The following is a 21,689-nucleotide window of genomic DNA, read 5'->3' as shown; positions in this document are numbered from 1 at the left end:
TGCTCCTTCTGATGGGGAGCTCAGCACCTATTAGGACATCCATTCCAGCAAAAAAGTCCTTTCTCAGATGGGTCAGGGGAGCAGCTAGCCCACCTCGTGAAGCCCCTACCTTTGCCCCTGGACCCTCAAACCCTTTTCTGGGCCCCCAGACTTCTAGAATGTACTTAAGAGGGTGGTCTGGGCCCCCAGTGGCAGCCCTTCTGGGCTGGCCATCCTAACTCCTTCAGCTAATTCCTGAGTCACCAAACCCGTCCATGTCACCCTCTCTGTGCCCAGACCATGCTGTGTGACGCCTGGTTCCTGGGAAGCTCCCAGTCTAGGTGGGGATATAGAGCAGGGCATAGATACCCAACCCCTTGTGTGTGAGGCTGATACAGAGAGCAGGAGGGTGCTGGGATAACCCAGGGGGCTCTGTCTGGGGGGCAGAGAGGGCTTCCCGGAGCTGAAACCCTGAAGAATAAAAGGAGTTCACCAGGCACAGGGATGGGGGGTTGGAAGGCACACCAGAAAGAGAGACCAGCATGGGCAAAGGGGTAGCATTGTGGGAAATAGCAGAGCATTCCCTATAACTGGAAGAAAATACATTTAAAAATTTTTTCTTAATGTTTATTTATTTTTGAAAGAGAGAGAGAGCTTATGTGTGGGAGGGACAGAGAGAGAGGGAGACAGAGGATCTTAAGGGGGCTCTGTGCTGACAGCAGAGAGCCCGACACGAGGCTTGAACCCACAAATTGTGAGATCATGAGAGAGATCTCACGTGAGAGAGAGAGAGAGAGAGACGGAGCATGAGCATGAGCAAGGGAGGAACAGAGAGAGGGAGACAGAATCTGAAGCAGGCTACAGGCTCCGAGCTGTCAGCACAGAGCCCGACGTGGGGCTTGAACTCAGGAACAGTGAGATCATGACCTGAGCCGAAGTTGGACACTTAACCGACTGAGCCAGCCAGGCGCCTCAAGAAAATACATTTTTGAAGAGAACACTCCCTGTGAGTTCCTGCTTGGGGAGGAAGCAAAAGGGTCCTTGTAACCAGCTGGGTGTCCCAGCAGAGGGAAGAACCTGGGCAAAGGCCATGAGAGCGCAAGGCCTGCTGGGTGAGGAGGGACACTGAATCAGTGTGATGATGAGAAGGGAGGGGCTGCAGAGGGTAAGGCCAGTCTGAGGGTTTTGAAAGCAGGGCCCAGGGGCTTGGATTTCCTCCTGGGGTGATGGGCACAGGGACAGACTTGAGCTGCACCTGCCCTAGGGTCTATTGACTCAGTACACTCACTATGAGTCAGGCCGCGCTCTTTCTTGTGCAACTTTTGTCCTTTTCTCTGCCCGATCCCCACCCCCACCCCTCGTACTCCTTGTGGCCTGGAGTCACTCAGGCCTGGGTTCTCATATCACCTCTGGCCCCCAGGCTGCGGCCATTCACTTGTCACCCTCGGCCCTTCATGCTTCTTCTTTCTCACTAATAGCACTTCTCTGTCTCCTTCCCTCTTCCTCTTCCAGCATTTAAAAATTATTCAAGGTATTAACGGATGAATGGATAAGCAAAATAGGGTATAGCCATTCAATGGAGTCTTAGCCATAAGCAAGTGATGTACTGGTACATACTCCATGGTGGCAGATGAACCTCAAAAAACGTTATGCTGAGTGGGCGCCCAGGTGGCTCAGTCGGTTAAGCGTCCGGCTTCGGGTCAGTTCATGATCTCGCGGTTTGTGAGTTCGAGCCCCATGTCGGGCTCTGTGCTGACAGCTCAGAGCCTGGAGCCTGTTTCGGATTCTGTGTCTCCCTCTCTCGCTGTCCTTCCCCTGCTCATGCTCATGCTCTGTCTGTCTCTCTCAAATATAAAATTTAAAAAAATAAAAAAACCCCACACATTATGCTGAGTGAGAAAAAACCAGACACAAAGGGCCCCACACTGTCTGATTCCATGTATATAAAATGTTTAGGCAAATCCATAGAGGGAGAGGGAGAAAGCCATTTGGTGGCTTCCAGGAGCTGGAGGAGGGGGCTGGGGAGTGGCTGCTCTAGGGGATGGGGTGATAGAAATGTCTTGGATGGGGCACCTGGGTGGTTCAGTTAGTTGAGCGTCCGACTTCGGCTCAGGTCATGATCTCCTGGTTCGTGGGTTCAAGCCCCGAGTCCAGCTCTGTGCTGACAGCTCGGAGCCTGGAGCCTTCTTCAGATTCTGTGTTTCTCTTTCTCTGCCCCTCCCCAGCTCACACTCTCTCTCTCAAAAATAAATAAACATTAAAAAAATTTGTCATGGCAATTGGTTAATTTTATGTGAATTTTGTCTCAAGTTTTTCAGAAATCCTCAGAGGAAATCATAAATACGTGCCCAACCCAGCGGGTGAACATTTGATGGGCACCAGGATAGTCACATCGTCTCAAAGTATCTCCCCACGTGATACTGATATTTATTTATTATGGGAGGAGGGGACGGAAGAGAACAGTCCCTTGATAGTAGGGAAAGTCGGCCAACTTCACACAAGTGATCGAAGTGTAACACCCCCAGTGTTGGGGACTAATGTCAAGTACCTCCTAATCCGAGGCACTGGGGAGGACCAGCACCATCTCTGTGGTTCTGGACAAAGACATACTCCCTGGTTGGGAGGACTGAGCAGGCCAGCCCGCTGGAGGACATTCTGAGAAATGAGTGGCCTCGCTTCTCCCAAAATGTTAATATCACAAGAGACAGGGAAACGCTGAGGAACCGATCCAGATCAAGCAAATGTGGCAAAGCGTGGAAAGGGTTGGCGAATCCCGACAAAGGGCATGTGGAAATTATGCTATTCTGCATTTGACATTATTTTATTTTATTTTATTTTAATTTTTTATTTTTTTTGCATTTGACATGATTTTAAAATAAAAAGGTTAAAAGTTGCCTGAAGCTTTCTGGGCTGCTCTGGTGAAAATCTCCCACCGTGGCTTCTAGATGTTCAGCCCCTGTAGGTGACCCCTAGGCTCCACGGATTCAGCGCCTTATCCCCAACCCATCCCTCCTCCCTGCAGCCAAATTACCATGGGGGACAGCCTGGCCTCTTTCTCCTCCTCCTCATGGTGCCCCGTGTGACCCCTGGTCTGTCCACTCCTCCTCCTTTCTTTGCTTCCTCCTGTGGGCGCAAACCTGTGTCTCTGCTGCCATTTCCCTCTCTAGTTCAGCCTTCCAGGCTGAGCTCCACTGGACCCTCCTTTGGGGAGCCCTCTCTCGGGGAGGAAGGTATACCCCCCAGCCCCTGGAACAAAGCCAGACATAAAGCCAGAGATTTATACCCACCTGTTGAATAAATGAATGAACAAATCAGTAACTACCCTCAAGCAGGGCCCTCACCAACCCCTCTGCGTGCCCCTCCCACACTCTGTCCCTCCCTCTGGCCCAGCTCTGAACCCCCAGAGCTGCTGGTTTCTGTGTCGGGCTTTTTCTTCCGCGGAATGAGGGCTCCTCCAGGGCTGGGCTTGGGGCCTTTCGGGGTCCCCATTATCCCCGCATGGACAGAGTGGGCTGCAGGGAGGCTTTGCAGCATGACTGATTTGGGAAAAGACAGTTGATCAAATTGAGCAAGGCTGAGCAGCAGAGAAGCTGTGAGGGGGAATGGGTGGGGCTGGGGGCTGGGGTGGACCTTTGGGGTTCACACAGGGTAGTAAGGAGGAAGAGGGGTGCTTTCCAGGAGAGCTGAGAGTAAGAAGATGTGTGTGTGTGTGTGTGTGTGTGTGTGTGTGTGTGTGTGTGTGTGAGCGCGTGCGCACACATGCATGGGTCTCCTTCCTAATGTGTGTCTGAGGTCTGAGGCTGCAAATGCTGTCCCAGGCTCAAGGCCTGGCTGGGCCTGAGCTTTGGGTTTGTGTTTTATATCTTAAGTCCCCGTGAAGCTCTGTGCATACGTCTGCAATGGAGCAGGGTGGTTGTGTGCGCGTGAGATTCTTAGGACGTGCCTGGCCTCAGTTTTGGAGGATCTGTGGATCTGTGTTTGTGCCCTGGCTCTGTGTGCGTCCCTGGGCTCTGAGTGTGTGTTGGGAGCGTGGGTGTTCACGAAGCTGGTGTGTCTGTCAGTGTGGGTTCAGCCCACGCCTCACCGCATGGCTGGCCTGAATTTCCAAGGATCTGCGGGTCCCTGGCTGTGTGGGTGGAGGGTGGGCAGGGACCCCGGGAGGCCGGGCTGGGGTGGGGGTGGGGGGGCGGGGGAGCGCAGGGCCGGCCCCGGGGCGGGGCGAGCCGCCCAGGGCTGGGGGCGGGGCGGCCCGGCAGCCTCACTTTGGCGAAGTTGGCGGCGCGGAGGCTGGCCCGGGACGCGCCCGGAGCCCAGGGAAGAAGGGAGGAGGGAGGAGGGAGGGTCGCGGCCGGCCGCCATGGGGCCGGGGACCCGGGGCCGCCGCCGCCGCCGTCGCCCGATGTCGGCGCCGCCACCGCTGCCGCCCGTGCGGGCGCTGCCCCTGTTGCTACTGCTCGCGGGGCCCGGGGCTGCAGGTGAGGGGCTGGGACCTGGTGGTCGGGACTGGGTGGGTGGGTTGGGGGAGGGTAAGAGCGGAGTTTAAGGACCCCGGAGTCTGGGGCTGGAGGGCTGGCCTCGGAGCCAAGGACCAGAGCAGGGGCTGTGAGCACAGGAGTCCGGGGGCTACGTGCCAATCCCGGGGGTGCAGGGACTCAATGGGGGGAGGGGGCAGGGCCCCAGAGGTCCGCAGAATACGGATCCGGGAGCGATCAGAGTGTGGGGGGGGGGTGAAGGGACCCAGGAATCAGGGGCTGGGAACTTGAGGTGCAGGGATCAGGGACGCGAGATCGGGGGGATCAAGGGTATGGAGCACGCTCCCAATGCACGCCCGTCCGGAGTCCTGGGAAGGTCACGAACTGGAGCCTCAGGACCCCCAGGCTGGGGACCCCTCGCACAAAAGCCCCCCTACACACCCAGGGTCGGCCAGGCGGGGCGGGCGACGGGGAGGGGGGCGCGAAGTTCTCGGAGCTCTGAACTCGGGGAAAACTTCTCAGGCCGGAGCGCGGCAAGACCCGGAGCCGGAGTCGGAGCTGGAGCCACAGCGGCGCCCGCGCCCCTTTCCCCGCCCGCGGCCCCGCTCCCTCCCCCGGCCGCCGGGACCTGGCGGCCCCGGGACCCCGCCCCCGCGAGGGGAGGGAAAAGGAGGGCGGGGGGCGCGAGCCCACGTGCTCCGCTCCAGCGGCCCAGTCCCCGCAGCCCGAGCCCCTCCCCAGCCGGCCCGGGCCCCCTGCCCCTCCCCCTCCCCGCTCTCCCTTCCCCCGCTCGGGACAATGGCCGCGCCGTCTAGACACCCCCTCCCCCCCGGCCGGCCTCGCGCTTTCTTTGCCAGACAAAGCGGGACGGGCGGCGGGGCCTGGGCGGGGGCTGCGGGGGCTCACACCCCCCAAGGGAGGCCTGGCCGGCGGAAGAGGGACGCGGGCCGAGCGGCCGGGGTCCGGGGTCCCGGGGAGCCGCGGCGGGGCTCAGCGCCGGGAGGGAAGGGCCTCCACCGCCCAGCCGGGTGCCCAACCGGGCAGGATCGGGCAGGAGCTGCCGCCCCCGCGGGGCCAGCGCGCACACACATGGCCTGTCACACACTCGCAGGCACACACACAGCCCTGGGTCACACATACAGAGATGTAGACGTGCGCACACACACGACATCCGCAGACGTGGATACGCAGCTCACACACTGACATACGAACTCCTGCAATCACCCGTGTTCGTAGGTACCGTGGATCACCAGCCCCGGGCCTTGCACACGTCGCCTGCACACATTGAGCACATGTAGACACGATCCAAGATATGCCCACACCCAGTTTATACATGCAGACAGACAGTCACATCCAGCCCATACACAGACCCACCTGAGGATCCACAGGTCACACACAGGCGCACAGCTGTATACCCAGATAACTGGTTCACATGCAGGGACCCACAACACATCCAGCCTGCACATACATGCACAGGCATCTGGACACCCATGGACTTGAAGCACACACACATGTGGCTCCTCATGTGGCCCCTTGGGTGAGTTCACAAACACCCACCGGCCCCTGTCTGGGTGATAGTGTCCTGTCTCTGCTTGTCCCCTGAGGAAGGGGACACAGGCCATGTTGTCCTATTCTCCAGCTCACCTTGTTCTGTCTCTCCCTCTGTCTTTGTCATCTCTGTCTCCTCTCTGAGGCAGCCTGCTTCTAGTTTCCTTTTTTGTGTCTGTCTTTCTCTGTCTCCCTCCATCTCTCCTCTCTTTCCATCTATCTGTGACTCGTTCATGTGCACGCGCGCGCGCGCACACACACACACACACACACACACACACACACACACACACACACAGAGGCCCCACACCTGCCGTCACACACAACTCTCCACTAGCTGACACCCAGCCACACCCCAGACCAGTCTGGCGGGACAGTTAGACTGCCACACCTCAGAGGGACATAGCCCTCAGGGATGGGGACGCTGGACAGGGCAGCACATGTCTAGTGCCAGCCGCCCCTCCCTTCAAACCACACCCTGTCCCTGTAACACCCAGTGTTGGCTGTGCAAGGGGTACCTGCCTTGGCCCCTCTCACCAGAGCCCTGTTCAGGTCTGCCCAGCTGGAGTAGATGTCCAACATCGGGGAAAGTAAGAACCATGGCCCCAGGTCTCCTTACCCTGCCCTCTCCATTACCCTGGGATCTGGGCACACAGCCCCAGACCTCCCTTTAACACTCAGCACCCTCACTTCCTGCCTTTGCACCCCCCATTCTGGCAGCTTCCTGAGTCCCCACATCTGGCACGAGTCAGCACCTCCTCCTGCCCGCCCCTGCCTTGTGGTTCCCAGGGCTTGAGCGGGCAGGGACAGCTGCAGCCCCAACAGCTGGGGCTGGGGCGGGGGGCCGTGGGAACTGTGGGTGGGGGGGCTCCATGCCCCACAGAGACACCCCCAGCCCGTGGCAGCTGTTGCCTGGGGGAGGGAAAGATGGGCTGTGTCACTCTGAGCTGGGGTTTCTTGGGTGCCTGGCTGACCCCCCACTTTCCTTCGCCTCCCTCCCCCCACCACAGCCCCCCCTTGCCTGGACGGAAGCCCGTGTATGAATGGAGGTCGCTGCACCCAGCTGCCCTCCCGGGAGGCTGCCTGCCTGTGAGTGCCTGGCTCCGAGCCATCAGTGGGTCCTGTGTGGGGAGGTAGTCTGTCTTCTCCTCTGGCCTCTGTGTCCACCATGGGTGTCTCTACCATTTCCTACTTGTGTATGGCTTGGGTAACCTCTTGTTTCCCCACTGGAATCGAGCAGGGTTAAGAACTGAGTAAGGTTAAGAGCAAGGGCTCTGCAGGCCGCTTGGCCTGGGTTCAAATCCCACATCATGTTGCTCACTGCCTGGGACTCAAACCCTTTAAACTTCAGCGTCCTTGTCTGGAAAACAGGCACACTAACACCTGCTTCACAGAGTTGTTGGCCGCCTGAGGTCACACGTAAAGCCTCTGATGGAGGTAGTTATTATTCAATTAACAGATCTTCAGGGACCAATCCCAGTGGCTTGGCAGTACAGGGTACCCCAACTGGATCCTCCCATATATCAACATTTAGTGGTGGGGGCACAGTGGTGGGGGTCATGGGGGCACCATGACCTTGGGTTAGTCACCTCTCTCTGAATCTCACTGCATCTGTGAAATAGGGGTGCTGCTTCATGGCTTGTGACCATGAAGGATTTCAAGAATTCGGTTGTTGGATCATACAAGGCAAGGCAGAGGGCTGGGAGGAGCAGAGCAGGGGCTGGGAAAGAACTGAGCAGAGGGAGACAGAGCTCAGTTTGAATTCTGGGCTCCGGGAGGGGCACCTGGGTGGCTCAGTCTGTTAAGCCTCTGACTTTGGCTTAGGTCAGGACCTCCAGGTTCATGAGTTCAAGCCCTCATTGGGCTTGGTGCTGACAGCTCAGAGTCTGGAGCCTGCCTGCTTGGCATTCTGTGTCTTCCCGCCTCCCTCTCTCTCTCTCTCTCTCTCTCTCTCTCTGCTCCTCCCCCACTTGCTTTCTCTCTTTCGTTCTCTCTCGAAAATAAATAAACATCAAAAAATTGAATTATGGACCCGGGGGTACCCTGAGCAGGTGCTTTGAGCTCTCTGAACCTCAGCTTTTGCATCTGGAAAATGGGGCAGTACTTCCTTCTTTATGAGGTTGATTTTGATGTGATGAACTCAGCATAGTGCTCAGCCTACAGTAAATGCTCCATAAATAATAATAATGATGGTAGGGGCTCAGGAAATAGGTGCCATAGAGGGCAACGTCTCAAGGTTATGGGGGAAATGCTTGATTCCTTTTATAATATCATCATTAGTAATAGCCCGTCACCTAGTAGCCATTATTGATTCATTAACGGATTCATTTATTCAAGACCATGTGTGCCAGGCCCAAGCTGGGTGGTTCTGGGGTGACTTTAGATCCAGGAGAGCCCCTTTGAAGTTACACACGTACTTTGACTGGAGCCCCACTTGGGCTCACCCAGGTGGGGGCTCAGCCTGGCTGAGCGGGCTCCTCGGGTTGGGAGTCTGCCATGGTGGGACGTGAGGGAAAAAGTGACCTTATCTGGAGCCACACACCTGGGAGGCGGAGCCGCGGAGCTGAGCGCCTGCGCCGTGGAGCTCCGCACCTGGAATACTGCCGACAGGTGAATGCTGCCGCAGCTGCCCTGCCCCTCAACAGGTGAATCACCGGCTCGCGCGGCCGCCCGGAGCCCGGACTACCCGGGATGGAGCGGGCTCTCCCCGGAGGTGGACCGTGGGAACCACTCCCCACGGCCCCCCAGTCTCTTTCAAGATTCTAAATACTCGTATCTTTTCAGGGACGCCCCCATCTGTCACCCCTCCACGGATCCCCCAAACCTCTTCCTCGAAGTAGCCTCTCAAGCCCTGGTGTCTGTTTCCTAGCCCTCGCCGCACCCCCTTCCCTTCCCCTCCCGCCGACCCCCAACCAAGTCTCCTCTCCCCCCCCCCCCCCCCCCCCCGCCTTGGTTTCCCCCAAAGCCCAGTCAGTGGGGCGGGGCGCGGGCGGAGGCTGGAACCGGCCCGACCGGTCGGCAGGGGAGCGGGGCGCAGAGCGTGGGAACCCGCCCGGGGCGTCGGGAGGGGGCCCGCGCGGCCGCGCCCTGCTTGGCGGTGGGACCCGCAATCCCGGGAGCCCGGCGCGGCGCGCCCCCTCTCGGCGTGCAGTCGTGACCGACGTCCTTGCCCTGAGGGTCTTTGGGGAGGGGTCTGGGAGCCGGGCCCTCCCGTCTTGACACCATCGGCACCCCTGCCCTGCCCTGGCCTGTTTCACTGGGGGCCAGGGTGGGGGGAATCTTGTGGGTGACGCTAGGGACTGAGTCAGCTGCCTGAGGCTAGCCCCAAGCGACTGGGACAAGCCAGAGGGAGGGACTGCGCGAGGGGTGGGCAGCGTCGGGGGCGGGGTCTGGGCCTTCTCACCATTCCAACCTTCCCCTCCCCACCCCCCCATCCCGTCCCCCTGCCCCTCCTATCCCCGCTTCTCCCCTCCCCCCTCCCCCGCCGGTGTCTCTCTGGAGGTTTCCGGTCTCAAGACCAACTGTTTTATTTCCCTCCTACTCAAGGTTGCCTTGGTCGGTTTGGGGAAGGGGCTGCAGGCTGAAGGACTCTATCCCAGTAAGAGGGCGCCAGAACTGGTGTCTACCTCCCCCTCCCAATGGCAGGAAGGGTCGAATGTGCCTCCAGGAAAGGCCAGGAGGATGTGGGAGAGTTAGGGTCTGTCCACACAGAGCTGTGGCTGTGAACTGCGTTGTGGCTTAGGGTCTGAATGTTCGCTAGGCCAGTATGTCCAACTGTGTATGTTTCTGCGTGTGTGTGTGTGTGTGTGTGTGTGCGTGTGCGCCTGAGAGGTTGTCTTCTGGAGTCTGAGACCTTGTGTTTCTCTCCGCCTGGAAGGCTCTTCCTCACACAGTACCTTCTGCAGTCTGAAAATATCCTTCTTGCCTTCCCTCTTCACTCATCTCCCTTATCCTGTGTCTTAGTTTCCTGGCTGCCATAACAAACCACCAAAAAGCTGGGTGGTTTGAAACAACAGGAATTTATTCTCACAGTTTTGGAGGCCAGAAGTCTGAAATCGAGGTGTTGGCAGCCAGTGTGTCCCCAGTGGCTTTGCAGGAGAGTCCTTGCTGGCCGCCTCCACCTTCTAGTGGTTTCAGGTGCTCCTTGGCTAGTGGGTGCAACACTCATATCTGCTTCTGTCTTCAAATGGCCTTTAACGCTTCCTCCCCGATCTCCCTCTGCCAATGGATTTAAGGCCCATTTAGAAAATCCGGGATGATCTCATCTTGATGTCTGTCACTTAGTTACATCCGCAAAGACTCTTTTTTCCAAATAAGGTCAGAGTCACATGTTGTGGGACATGGGCATTTCTTTTCTGGGGCCTCGCTTAAAGCCCACTAAACTCTTGGTGGCCCTCCCCACCCCATGCCGGCATGTTATATAATTCATTATTTGTGTGTCTTCTCTTTGCCCAACTTGGCTGTGAGGATAAGGGGTGGGGGGGCGACTTTTCTTGTGTTTGCGACTGCATTCCTTTTGCTAAGAACATAGTAGGTACTCAGTGAATATTTGTTGCATGGATGGATGAGGGTGCCTGTTCGTTGGGCTGTGTGCTTGCGTGTGTGTGTGTTTTTTTAACGTTTATTTATTTTTGAGAGGGAGAGAGAGCGCGTGCGCGCTCACGTGAGCGCACGAGCAGGGGAGGGGCAGAGAGGGGAAGAGAGAGAATCCCAAGTAGGCTCTGCGGTCAGCACAGCTGGATGCAGGGCTCTATCTCACTAAGCGTGAGATCATGACCTGAGCCGAAATCCACAGTCGATGCTTAACCGGCTGAGCGGTCCAGGCGCCCCTGCTTGGTGTTTCTGCCAGTCCTGTGTGTATCTGTGTCTGGGCTTCTCCTGCCCCATACCACCCTAGTACTGCCCGGTACTAAGCTATCTCTGCCCACAGGTGCCCTCCAGGATGGGTGGGCGAGCGGTGCCAGCTGGAGGACCCCTGCCATTCGGGCCCCTGTGCTGGCCGTGGTGTCTGCCAGAGCTCGGTGGTGGCAGGCGCTGCCCGGTTCTCCTGCCGCTGCCCCCGTGGCTTCCGGGGTAAGGGACGGTCTGGGGGAGGGGAGCCCAAGGCAGGCGAGGATGGGCATGGCCCAAGCTCACCCTCTCCTGGTCCCTCTAGGTCCCGACTGCTCCCTGCCGGACCCCTGCCTCAGCAGCCCCTGTGCCCATGGTGCCCGCTGCTCCGTGGGGCCCGATGGCCGCTACCTCTGCTCCTGCCCGCCTGGCTACCAGGGCCGCAGCTGCCGAAGCGATGTGGATGAGTGCCGGGTGGGAGGGCCATGCCGCCACGGTGGCACCTGCCTCAACACGCCTGGTTCCTTCCGCTGCCAGTGCCCAGCTGGCTACACGGGGCCACTGTGTGAGAACGCTGCAGTGCCCTGCGCCCCCTCGCCGTGCCGAAACGGGGGCACGTGTAGACAGAGTGGCGACCTCACCTACGACTGTGCCTGCCTTCCTGGTGAGGGAGCCGCTCCCTGGGGAGGGCAGCAGGAGTGGACAGACAGCAGGCCAGCCTGGCACTGACCATCTTTGCCTTCTCTTCCTCTGCTAGGGTTCGAGGGCCAGAACTGTGAAGTGAATGTGGATGACTGTCCAGGGCACCGCTGTCTAAATGGGGGCACATGTGTGGATGGCGTCAACACCTACAACTGCCAGTGCCCTCCTGAGTGGACAGGTGAGCCCCAGGGCCGAGAATAGCCAGGTGGCAGACCTTGGGTGTGCCTGCAGCCCGGTGGCTGGACTGGCGTGTCTGTGTGCCACAGGCCAATTCTGCACGGAGGACGTGGATGAATGCCAGCTGCAGCCCAATGCTTGCCACAACGGGGGCACCTGTTTCAACACACTGGGTGGCCACAGCTGTGTGTGTGTCAACGGCTGGACAGGCGAGAGCTGCAGTCAGAATATCGATGACTGTGCCACGGCCGTGTGCTTCCATGGGGCCACCTGCCATGACCGCGTGGCCTCGTTCTACTGTGCCTGTCCCATGGGCAAGACTGGTGAGTGGCTGTTTTCCTTGCAGGCAGCAGGGAGCCAGTGATGGTTCCACGGTGGGGGAAAGGATGGAGTCTGACTTGAGCGTTAGGATGATTAGGTTGGAGGCCAGCTATGGGGTGCAGGGTGAGCCTGGAAGAGGCCGGCCCACAGTCCGGGGCAGTAGCCATGGGAATGGAGAGCTATCCCGTGACCGAGGAGAGGGGACCTTTGCAAGTGGCAAAGGGTCAGGGAAGGTGCTTGGGAGGGGGACTTGGGTGTGGAGGGCAAGGCATGTCAGGGAGAGGCTACTGCAGAAGCCAAGGCTTGAGGGTATAGAATCAGAAAAGGAGTCAACAAATTTTAAAACAATATGTGGGTGTTTCCAACTCATTTGCAAACGGTTCAGGAAAAAGATACATAGAGCTTACGGTAGTTGAAGCTAGGTGGTGGGTGTATGAATTAGCTCTTCAGTACATTGGGAAGTTTGCGTTATAAATGATCGGGAAAAATAGCCTACTGGATACCCTGCAGGTTAATAGAAACAAAGCACAAACCAATATGTGGGGGATGTGGGACCTTTGGGCAGAGCTGGAGGGTCCGCCCTTGAACTCTGCCTGTTCCTTTCCAGGGCTTCTGTGTCATCTGGATGACGCCTGTGTCAGCAACCCCTGTCACGAGGATGCTATCTGTGACACGAACCCGGTGAACGGACGGGCCATCTGCACCTGTCCACCAGGCTTCACCGGCGGGGCATGTGACCAGGATGTGGATGAGTGCTCCATTGGTGAGGGGGGCGCGGTCTGAGAGTTGGGAGGGAGGGCAGAGGCAGGTCCTTAGCCACCCCCACTCACACTGGCGGTGCCTGCTCTTGTAGGCGCCAACCCGTGTGAGCACCTGGGCCGGTGTGTGAACACACAGGGCTCATTCCTGTGCCAGTGTGGCCGTGGGTACACAGGCCCGCGCTGCGAGACCGACGTCAACGAGTGCCTATCGGGGCCCTGCCGCAACCAGGCCACGTGCCTCGACCGCATAGGCCAGTTCACCTGCATCTGCATGGCAGGTGTGTGTGGGGGGTGTGGTGGGGGCGGAGCCTGAGGCTGGGGGTGAGCGAGGGAAGCCTGCAGACAGCAAGGAGCACCCCCCCACACACACAGTGACACTGGGTCTGCAATGGGACCCTGAGAGACTGAAGCCTGAAAGGAGGCGGAGGCTGGGCCAGAGCAGAATCTTTGTGCAAGGCTAGGGGTGTGGTCACATGGAGTCCTTAGAACCTCAGATGGGCTGGGAGTGGAGTCTGTGCCATAGGATCCACTGGAGGGTGGGGATGAAATGAGGGCGGGACCAGGGGGTGAGATGAGGGCGGGACCAGGGGCTGGTGTGGGTCCAGGTGGAGCCTGCAGACAATCTTGGTGGGATTGAGGCCGGGCCCAAGGCTATGGTGGGCCCTGGGCTGGTGGCTGAGGACCCCTCATAGTCTAAGGACTGCAAAGGGAAGAGGGCGGTCTGAAGGCAACGCCCTTGTGGGGTCTCATCATCCTTGGATCGGTTGGAGCCTCAGCTGGGTGAAGGTCCACCATGAGGCCAAAAGCTGAATCTAGGGTTGGGCTGGGGGTCAAGGCCAAGCAAGGCTCAGGGGAACTGTCTAGAGTGGGAGAGGGAATACCTTCCCACTTGCTCTCCCTTTAGGCCAGAGGCTAACCCCCACCGCCCTAATCCCCCTCCTTCACTCCCTAGGCTTTACAGGCACCTATTGTGAGGTGGACGTGGATGAGTGTCAGAGCAGCCCGTGTGTTAATGGCGGGGTCTGCAAGGACAGAGTCAATGGCTTCAGCTGCACCTGCCCCTCGGGTGAGGACCCTGGCCAGGGAGCCTGAAAAAGACAGGTCCCTGCAGAGGCAAAGGCTGTAGGTTGGGAGCCTGTAAGACCATGTTAGTGGGCAGCTATCGTAACAGAAACCACATGCTATGAACACCACTGAAGTCAATTTATTGTTTTATTTTTACAAAAGTTTTATACCTTTTAGAAAATGTTTATTTATTTTTGAAAGAGAGAAAGTGTGAGTAGGGGAGGGGCAGAGAGAGAGAGAGAGAGGGAGATACAGAATCCAAAGCAGGCTCCAGGCTCTGAGCTGCCAGCGCAGAGCCCAACGCGGGGCTGGAACTCACGAACCACGAGATCAGGACGTGAGCTGAAGTTCAACACTTAACCGACTGAGTCACCCAGGCGCCCCTGAAATTAATTTAAAACGAAGTGAACAGTCATCCCACCCAAACAAGGCAGGGTTGGCAACGGGTGACTTCTCTGACCCGGTCTGGGCCTCTGCCCGTCCCATTCCCTACCCTAAGGCTTCAGCGGGGCCATGTGTCAGCTGGATGTGGATGAGTGCGCCAGCACACCTTGCCGGAATGGAGCCAAATGTGTGGACCAGCCCGATGGCTACGAATGTCGCTGCGCAGAGGGTGAGAGAGGGCCGTTGATAGGCCAGCAAGAGTCTGGGGGCGGGGCAAGGGAGAGACAGAAAGCAAATAACAGCCTTGGGGAAAACTTGGGGGCGGGGCTGCAGCAAGGCAGGACCTCAGTAGAGCCAAGGACAGAGCCAGGGAGTGGAGCCAATGATGGACCTTAGCAGCGGTAAGGCTAGGGTTGGGGCCAATGGGTCTGGCAGATACTTGGTGCTAGAAGGTAGAGGGGGCGTGTCGCTCCCAAACTCCTCTATCCCCAGGCACTTCCCATGTGTCCCCATTTCCAGTCCAGAGCGGAGAGTGAGGCGGAACAGGGCTGGTAGTGTAAGGACTGGAGGCAGGGTACAGCGAGGGATGGGATTTATCGGTGGAAGTGTCTTGGCCAGGGGCGTGTCCTGGAGCCTGTCGCTGGAGGGAGTTAGGGGCGGAGCCTGAATTGAGCCCACCTCCTGCTGGTTAGCTGGGCAGGGCGTGATGTAGAGGTGGGCCAGGATTGGGGCGGAGCCACGGCTGCGGGCAGGACCTTGGCAAGTGGGTGGAGCCTGATCCTCTGGTTCCCCCCCCCCCTCACCGCCCCCCCCCCCCCCCCCCCCCCCCCCCGCTCAGGTTTCGAAGGCACTCTGTGTGAGCGCAACGTGGATGACTGTTCCCCGGACCCGTGCCACCACGGGCGCTGTGTGGATGGCATCGCCAGCTTCTCCTGCGCCTGTGCCCCGGGATACACAGGCACACGCTGTGAAAGCCAGGTGGACGAGTGCCGCAGCCAGCCCTGCCGCCACGGAGGCAAATGTCTAGACTTGGTGGACAAGTATCTCTGCCGCTGCCCTCCCGGCACCACAGGTGGGGCTGGAGGCGGGGCTGGGGCAGAAACCGTATATCTGGAGGGGCACAGGGAACGGTGCCCCTGGTGGGGCTCAGTGGTGGCCAACCCTGCCATGTTCCCCTTCCCCAGGAGTGAACTGCGAGGTGAACATTGATGATTGTGCCAGCAACCCCTGCACCTTTGGAGTCTGCCGGGATGGCATCAACCGCTATGACTGTGTCTGCCAGCCTGGCTTCACAGGTGGGCAAGTGGCTGCCATGGGAAGGGGGTCTTTTTTTAATATACAATTTTTAAAACTGTTTTACTTATTTTTGAGAGAGAGGGGGAGAGAGAGAGAGAGAGAGAGAGAGAGAGAGAGAGAGGCAGAACATGAGTGGGGGAGGGGCAGAGAGAGAGGGAGACACGGAATCCGAAGCAGGCTCTCCAGGCTCTGAGCTGTCAGCACAGAACCCTATGTGGGGCTTGAACCCACCAACCTAGAGATCATGACCTGAGCTGAAGTCGGACACTTAACCGACTGAGCCACCCAGAAAGGGGGTCTTTTGGGGGCAAAGGTGAAATCACCCTATTTTTTGCTGAGTTTGCCCCTCTCTTTGCATATGCTTGTCCAATGAGATTGTCCACACTTAGTCCTGAGGTTATGCTCTCTCATTGGCCTGAGGGTGTCCCCGTATCAGCTCAAGGTTATCCTGGAACTTAGACGAGGGTGTCCGGACTCAGGGATGGGCATGTTTCTTCATGGGGCCAAAGTAATCCTTGGTGAAAATGAAGGTGACTTCATTTAAGTTTGGGGATGAGTATGATCTGGGGCAAGGCAGCTCTAGGTTGAGGAGGTGGTTGCCCTAGTTTGTACAAGAGCTCGTGCACTGTGAAAATGAGATTGTCTTTGCTCAAGGATGTGGCCATGCTAAATGGGGCAAGGTTGTCTTCCCTGTTGGCACCATCGTCCTTGTCCTGGGATGAAGTTGCCTTCGTGCTCTCCAGGGCCCCTTTGCAACGTGGAGATCAATGAGTGTGCGTCCAGCCCGTGCGGTGACGGAGGCTCCTGTGTGGATGGGGAAAATGGCTTCCGCTGCCTCTGCCCACCTGGCTCCCTGCCCCCGCTCTGCCTTCCCACGAGCCATCCCTGTGCCCAAGAACCCTGCAGTCACGGTGTCTGCCACGATGCACCCGGAGGGTGAGGCCTCTCCCCATCCCCTGGTCCCCTGCCGCCTCCCTGCCCGCAGGCATTCCCTGACTGCCTTTCCTTCCAGGTTCCGCTGCATGTGTGAGCCTGGCTGGAGTGGCCCCCGATGCAGCCAGAGCCTTGCTCGAGATGCCTGTGAATCCCAGCCCTGCCGGTCTGGTGGCACCTGCACCAGTGATGGAATCGGCTTCCACTGTACCTGTCCCCCTGGTGTCCAGGGTGTGTGTCCCCCATGTTCCCACCCCAGGCTCTCCCTCCCCCCTTCTTCCTTCTCATTTCCTTCCTGCTGCACTCTCCCTCCTTTACGTTTGCCTTTTTTTTTTTTTCTTTTCCTCTCCCCCCACCCCCAGGACCTTTGGAGGTGGGTATCAAGGTGGGGACCCTGGGGGGAGATGGGGACAAGGAATCTCTCACGAGTATCTCACTCTGCCTGCCCTCCACAGGCCGTCAGTGTGAGCTGCCATCGCCCTGTACTCCGAACCCCTGTGAGCATGGGGGTCACTGTGAGTCTGCCCCTGGCCAGCTGCCTGTCTGCTCCTGCCCTCCTGGCTGGCAAGGTACACCACCTGCTTCCTCCTCCTCCTCCTCCTCTCCTTCACCTCCTCTGCACCCTGCTGCATACTGAGTGGTGCTGGGGACCCAGAGGGAAACTTACAGAAAAAACAGAAGACAGAAAAGACTCTGTCTCGGAAGGGACCGAGCAGAACACAGACAATTGCAGCCCATGTGATCAGTTTTGGAGGAAAGGAAGGGATCTGGGGATGGGGAAGCTAGGACTCAGGTGGAGGGTTTGGGTGCAGCTCCCTGGAAGGGCTGACCTCAGTCAGAATGCATTCATTCACTACCCACTGAAATAAAGGGAAGGGGGAAGGCAGTTTGGGAATAGCACGTACAAAACACACAAAGGCTAAGGGAGCATGGCGTGTTCCTGCCTTCACCCATCTCAGCCTTCAGGTTCCTCCCGAAGGCCAGGTACTCGCAGACCCTACCCTGTACCCTCTAACCCTAGATACTACCTTATTCCCCGTCCCCAGGCCCACGATGCCAGCAGGATGTGGATGAATGTGCTGGCCCCTCACCCTGTGGCTCCCACGGTACCTGCACCAACCTGGCAGGGAGTTTCAGCTGTACCTGCCACGAGGGGTACAGTGGCCCTTCCTGTGATCAGGACATCGATGACTGTGACCCCAGTGAGTTCAGGGGAGTTCCCGGGGTGGGTGCTGCTCTAGAGAACATGTTCTTTAAGCCCACACGGTGTGCCCAGCACTGTGCTTCCATTTTCTTTCTCTTTTTTATATTAAAAAAATATTTTTTTAAATTTACATTTATTTATTTTTGAGAAGCAGAGTGAGACAAAGCGTGAGCGGGGGAGGGGCAGAGAGAGAAGGAGACACAGAAGCAGGCTCCAGGCTCTGAACAAGTGGTCAGCACAGAGCCTGATGCGGGGCTCAAACCCACGAACTGTGAGATCGTGACCTGAGCTGAAGTCGGACTCTCAACCGACTGAGCCACCCAGGCGCCCCTGTGCTTCCATTTTCTCTTCACTGTACTCTTTCCCCATTTTATGGAAACTGAGGCCCCAGAGAGGTCAAGTGATTTGCCCAAGGTCACGAAGCAAGTAGAGGCATGAGCTGGGATTGGAGCACAGGTCTGTCTGAAGCCCGTAGACTGCCTCTGGCTGTGAACAAGTTAACATTATGCGTTAAGTAGGACATAATAGGCCCCCAGGGAGTCCTCCAGGAGCATTGTCTGACAGACCGACAGTGCAAGTCACATCTATACTTAGAATTTTTCTAGCAGCCACATTAAAAAAGCAACAACAAAAAAATTAAGTTTAATAATATATTTTAATTAAATTAATATATAAAAATGTTATTTATTTCGACATGTAATCAATATAAAATTACTGAGATATGTTTACATTCATCCTTTTTTTTTAATATTAAGTCTTCAAAATCAGAAATCCAGTGTGTGTTTTATGGCACATCCCAGTTTGGACTAGGTGCATGTTAAGGGCTAAATAGCCACATGTGGCCAATGGCCACTATACTGGCCAGCACTGGTCTGGAGGAGGCCTTCTGTGCTGTGCCCAGGAATTAAATAGACCTAACTAGCAGCGTGTGCTTGGCGGCTCAAAGGGACCTTTTGGTTCCCCCATCCCCTTCCTCCTTGCACATAGGTGAGGTTTCCAGATGAGGGAGAGGATGAAACCACAGAGGGGACAGAATTTGATCCCTCTGACCAAATGTGCCGCTCCCTGTTAAGCCTGGTTTCCTCCTGGTTCCCCTCTGTGAAAGGCATGGCTGGGTCAGCTTGGGCTGATGGGGGGTCAGGTGTATGACCAGGCCTTCTCCCTTCGGACCTTAGACCCCTGCCTGAATGGTGGCTCCTGCCAGGATGGCGTGGGCTCCTTTTCATGCTCCTGCCTCCCTGGCTTTGCTGGTCCCCGCTGTGCCCGCGACGTGGATGAGTGTCTGAGCAGCCCCTGTGGCCCGGGCACCTGTACCGACCACGTGGCCTCCTTTACCTGCACGTGCCCACCTGGATATGGAGGCTTCCGCTGTGAGCAGGACCTACCCGACTGCAGCCCCAGGTGTGTGGGGCCTCTGCTGGGGGCTCAGGGACACCGGCATCGGATGGGGTGTGCAACGCGAGAGGGAATGGGGACAAGAAGGGGGTTCTCGGCTTGGCAGCCACTTCACAACTCTGGTCCGTGATGGAGCAGTGTTCGGGAAGGGTCAGGGTGTCTGTTTGGAGGTCACCTTAGGGGACGCGGGTCCCCGACAGGGCCAGGCCACGGCGGGGCGGGGCCTCCATGTGGCTCCCACCTTAGCTCTCAAGGACTTGGTGAGTTGGGGCTAAGGGACAGGATCGGGGCAGGACCTCTGCTGGGGCTGCAGCTTCTGCTGGGGGTGGGCCTAGGGGCTCAGGGAGTGTGCCCTGACCCAGGAGGGGCCGAGAAGGCGGGGCCTGCGTGGGGGTGGAGCCTGACCCAGCCTGCGCTTCCCTCCCCCTCCAGCTCCTGCTTCCACGGCGGGACCTGCGTGGACGGTGTGAACTCGTTCAGCTGCCAGTGCCGCCCGGGCTACACCGGCGCACACTGCCAACACGAGGCCGACCCCTGCGTCTCTCGGCCCTGCCTGCACGGGGGCGTCTGCACGGCCGCCCACCCTGGCTTCCGCTGCACCTGTCCGGAGGGCTTCACTGGCGCTCAGTGCCAGGTGGGCGTGGCCACCGGGGACCCGGGGGAGGAATCTGGAGGGGCTGTTCTGGGGTAGGGGTCTGCCGGGACCCTGGAGAAGCTGGGGTTGCGGCTTCCAGGGGGGGTCGTGGCTGAGAGGCTGAGACTCTGAGAACTTCCCCTCCAGACGCTGGTAGACTGGTGCAGCCACGCGCCCTGTCAGAACGGGGGTCGCTGTGCCCGGAGCGGGGCCTCCTTCTACTGCCTTTGCCCTCCGGGTTGGAGCGGCCGCGTCTGTGACATCCGGAGTGTGCCCTGCAGGGAGGCCGCAGCCCAGATCGGTGAGGGGGAGCACAGAGGCGGGGTGTGGGGCTCGGGAGGGTGTGTGTGCACATACTTCTTGCTAATGTGAGCCGAACACGGGTATGACAGGGCGTGTGGGCGGCATGGGGTGCGTGGCTGAGCGTTTGTGGATGCGCGACCGTGTGCCAGCTGGCCAGGGCCGGGATGGTGTAGATGCCTCTGTCACCACGAGGTAGCTGGGATGACGTCCGAGATGCTGTGTGTGACTGAGCCGGTGTGGGCAGTTGGGGTGTGGGTGCGTGTTTGTGTGTCGGTGACTGAGACGGTGGCGGTCTGGGCAGATGTGTGACGACCCGATGGAATGTGTGTGAGACCCCGGTGACCGAGGTCAGCAGGGGTGTTTGGTGATGCCGTGAGTGATGCAGGCGGGGAGGGGCACGCGTGTGCCTGACACCTCTCCTCTGTGCAGGGGTGCGGCTGGAAGAGCTGTGTCAGACTGGTGGGCAGTGCGTGGACAAGGACAATTCCCACTATTGCGTGTGTCCAGAAGGCCGCACGGGCAGCCACTGTGAGCAGGAGGTGGACCCCTGCTTGGCCCAGCCCTGCCAGCATGGGGGCACCTGCCGCGGCTACATGGGGGGTTATGTGTGCGAGGTAAGGGGCCCCCAGAGTCGAGGAGAGGGGAGCTAGTCGTGCTGGGTGTGTCTGCACACACTTGTGTGTGTCTGTGACCTGGTGTGGGTGTGGCTCTCTCTAGGCAGGTCTGGCTTTTTGCTTTTCTGTCTCTGGGTGTCATCTCGTGGGGCTATTTCTCCGTTGATCTGAGGGACTTTCTGCCCACGGGCTGTCTTTGTCTTCGATTGTGTCCTGGATGTGCCCCGTATCCCTCTGTGTGCCCTGTGTTTTTGGGTGTGAATGCACGTGCTGGTGTCTCTGGGCCTATGTGTCTGGGTGTATGTGGGTGTTTCTCCTGGGTGTCTGTCCTGTGCATTTGTGTGGGTGTGTCCCTCTCATTGGGTGTGCCTGTAGCCCTCCGTGTGTGGGTGTCCTCTGTGTCTGAATGTGTTCCCTTGTACTGTGTGCCTGTTTTCTGTTTTCTGCACACCAGACATGCCTCTGTGTGTTGGACTGTATGTCCTTTTGCACTGCAATCTCCGTGTCTTCCTGGGGATTATCTGTGTCCCCCTGGGCTCAGTGCTGGTCCCCGTCTCACATCGCTGCAGTGTCCAGCTGGCTACACCGGGGACAACTGTGAGGGTGATGTGGACGAGTGCGCCTCCCAGCCCTGCCAGAACGGGGGCTTCTGCATTGACCTCGTGGCCCGCTATCTCTGCTCCTGCCCCCCGGGAACGCTGGGTACGCCGGGGCCGGGGTTCGGGGACAGGATGGGAGGCTGGCTCTCCATCCCTTCCCGACGGCTCCCTCATCTTTCCCTCCTCCCAAGGTGTGCTCTGTGAGATTAATGAGGACGACTGTGGCCCAGGCCCACCCCTGGACCAGGGCCCCCGGTGCCTGCACAATGGTACCTGTGTGGACCTCGTGGGTGGCTTTCGCTGCACCTGCCCCCCCGGGTACACTGGCCTGCGCTGCGAGGCGGACATCAATGAGTGTCACCCGGGTGCCTGCCACGATGCACACACCCGGGATTGTCTGCAGGACCCAGGTGGGGGCTTCCGCTGCCTTTGTCGTGCGGGCTTCACAGGTAAGCGTGGGAGAGGTGGCTGC

General features: G+C 58.5%; 1 protein-coding gene across 1 annotated transcript in view; it reads left to right on the top strand.

Annotated features, from left to right (window-relative positions):
* Window positions 1-4,336: 4,336 nt before the first annotated feature.
* Window positions 4,337-21,689, top strand: part of NOTCH3 (notch receptor 3) — a 35,328-nt gene continuing 17,975 nt past the window's right edge. The window contains exons 1-22 of the mRNA XM_042978427.1: window positions 4,337-4,454; window positions 7,010-7,088; window positions 10,930-11,072; window positions 11,155-11,493; window positions 11,587-11,709; window positions 11,798-12,031; window positions 12,637-12,792; window positions 12,883-13,068; window positions 13,743-13,856; window positions 14,355-14,468; window positions 15,078-15,311; window positions 15,424-15,534; window positions 16,279-16,471; window positions 16,548-16,699; window positions 16,924-17,037; window positions 17,515-17,670; window positions 18,848-19,073; window positions 19,500-19,701; window positions 19,849-20,002; window positions 20,434-20,618; window positions 21,188-21,320; window positions 21,409-21,666. Coding sequence (XP_042834361.1) covers window positions 4,337-4,454; window positions 7,010-7,088; window positions 10,930-11,072; window positions 11,155-11,493; window positions 11,587-11,709; window positions 11,798-12,031; window positions 12,637-12,792; window positions 12,883-13,068; window positions 13,743-13,856; window positions 14,355-14,468; window positions 15,078-15,311; window positions 15,424-15,534; window positions 16,279-16,471; window positions 16,548-16,699; window positions 16,924-17,037; window positions 17,515-17,670; window positions 18,848-19,073; window positions 19,500-19,701; window positions 19,849-20,002; window positions 20,434-20,618; window positions 21,188-21,320; window positions 21,409-21,666 — 3,724 coding nt within the window. The remainder of the gene's footprint in view (window positions 4,455-7,009; window positions 7,089-10,929; window positions 11,073-11,154; window positions 11,494-11,586; window positions 11,710-11,797; window positions 12,032-12,636; window positions 12,793-12,882; window positions 13,069-13,742; window positions 13,857-14,354; window positions 14,469-15,077; window positions 15,312-15,423; window positions 15,535-16,278; window positions 16,472-16,547; window positions 16,700-16,923; window positions 17,038-17,514; window positions 17,671-18,847; window positions 19,074-19,499; window positions 19,702-19,848; window positions 20,003-20,433; window positions 20,619-21,187; window positions 21,321-21,408; window positions 21,667-21,689) is intronic.

This window comes from Panthera tigris, chromosome A2 (genome assembly GCF_018350195.1).
Source record: "Panthera tigris isolate Pti1 chromosome A2, P.tigris_Pti1_mat1.1, whole genome shotgun sequence".
Lineage (NCBI taxonomy): Eukaryota > Metazoa > Chordata > Mammalia > Carnivora > Felidae > Panthera > Panthera tigris.
Note: the sequence above shows the minus strand (reverse complement) of the source record. Positions and strands in the feature narration are given on the sequence as shown.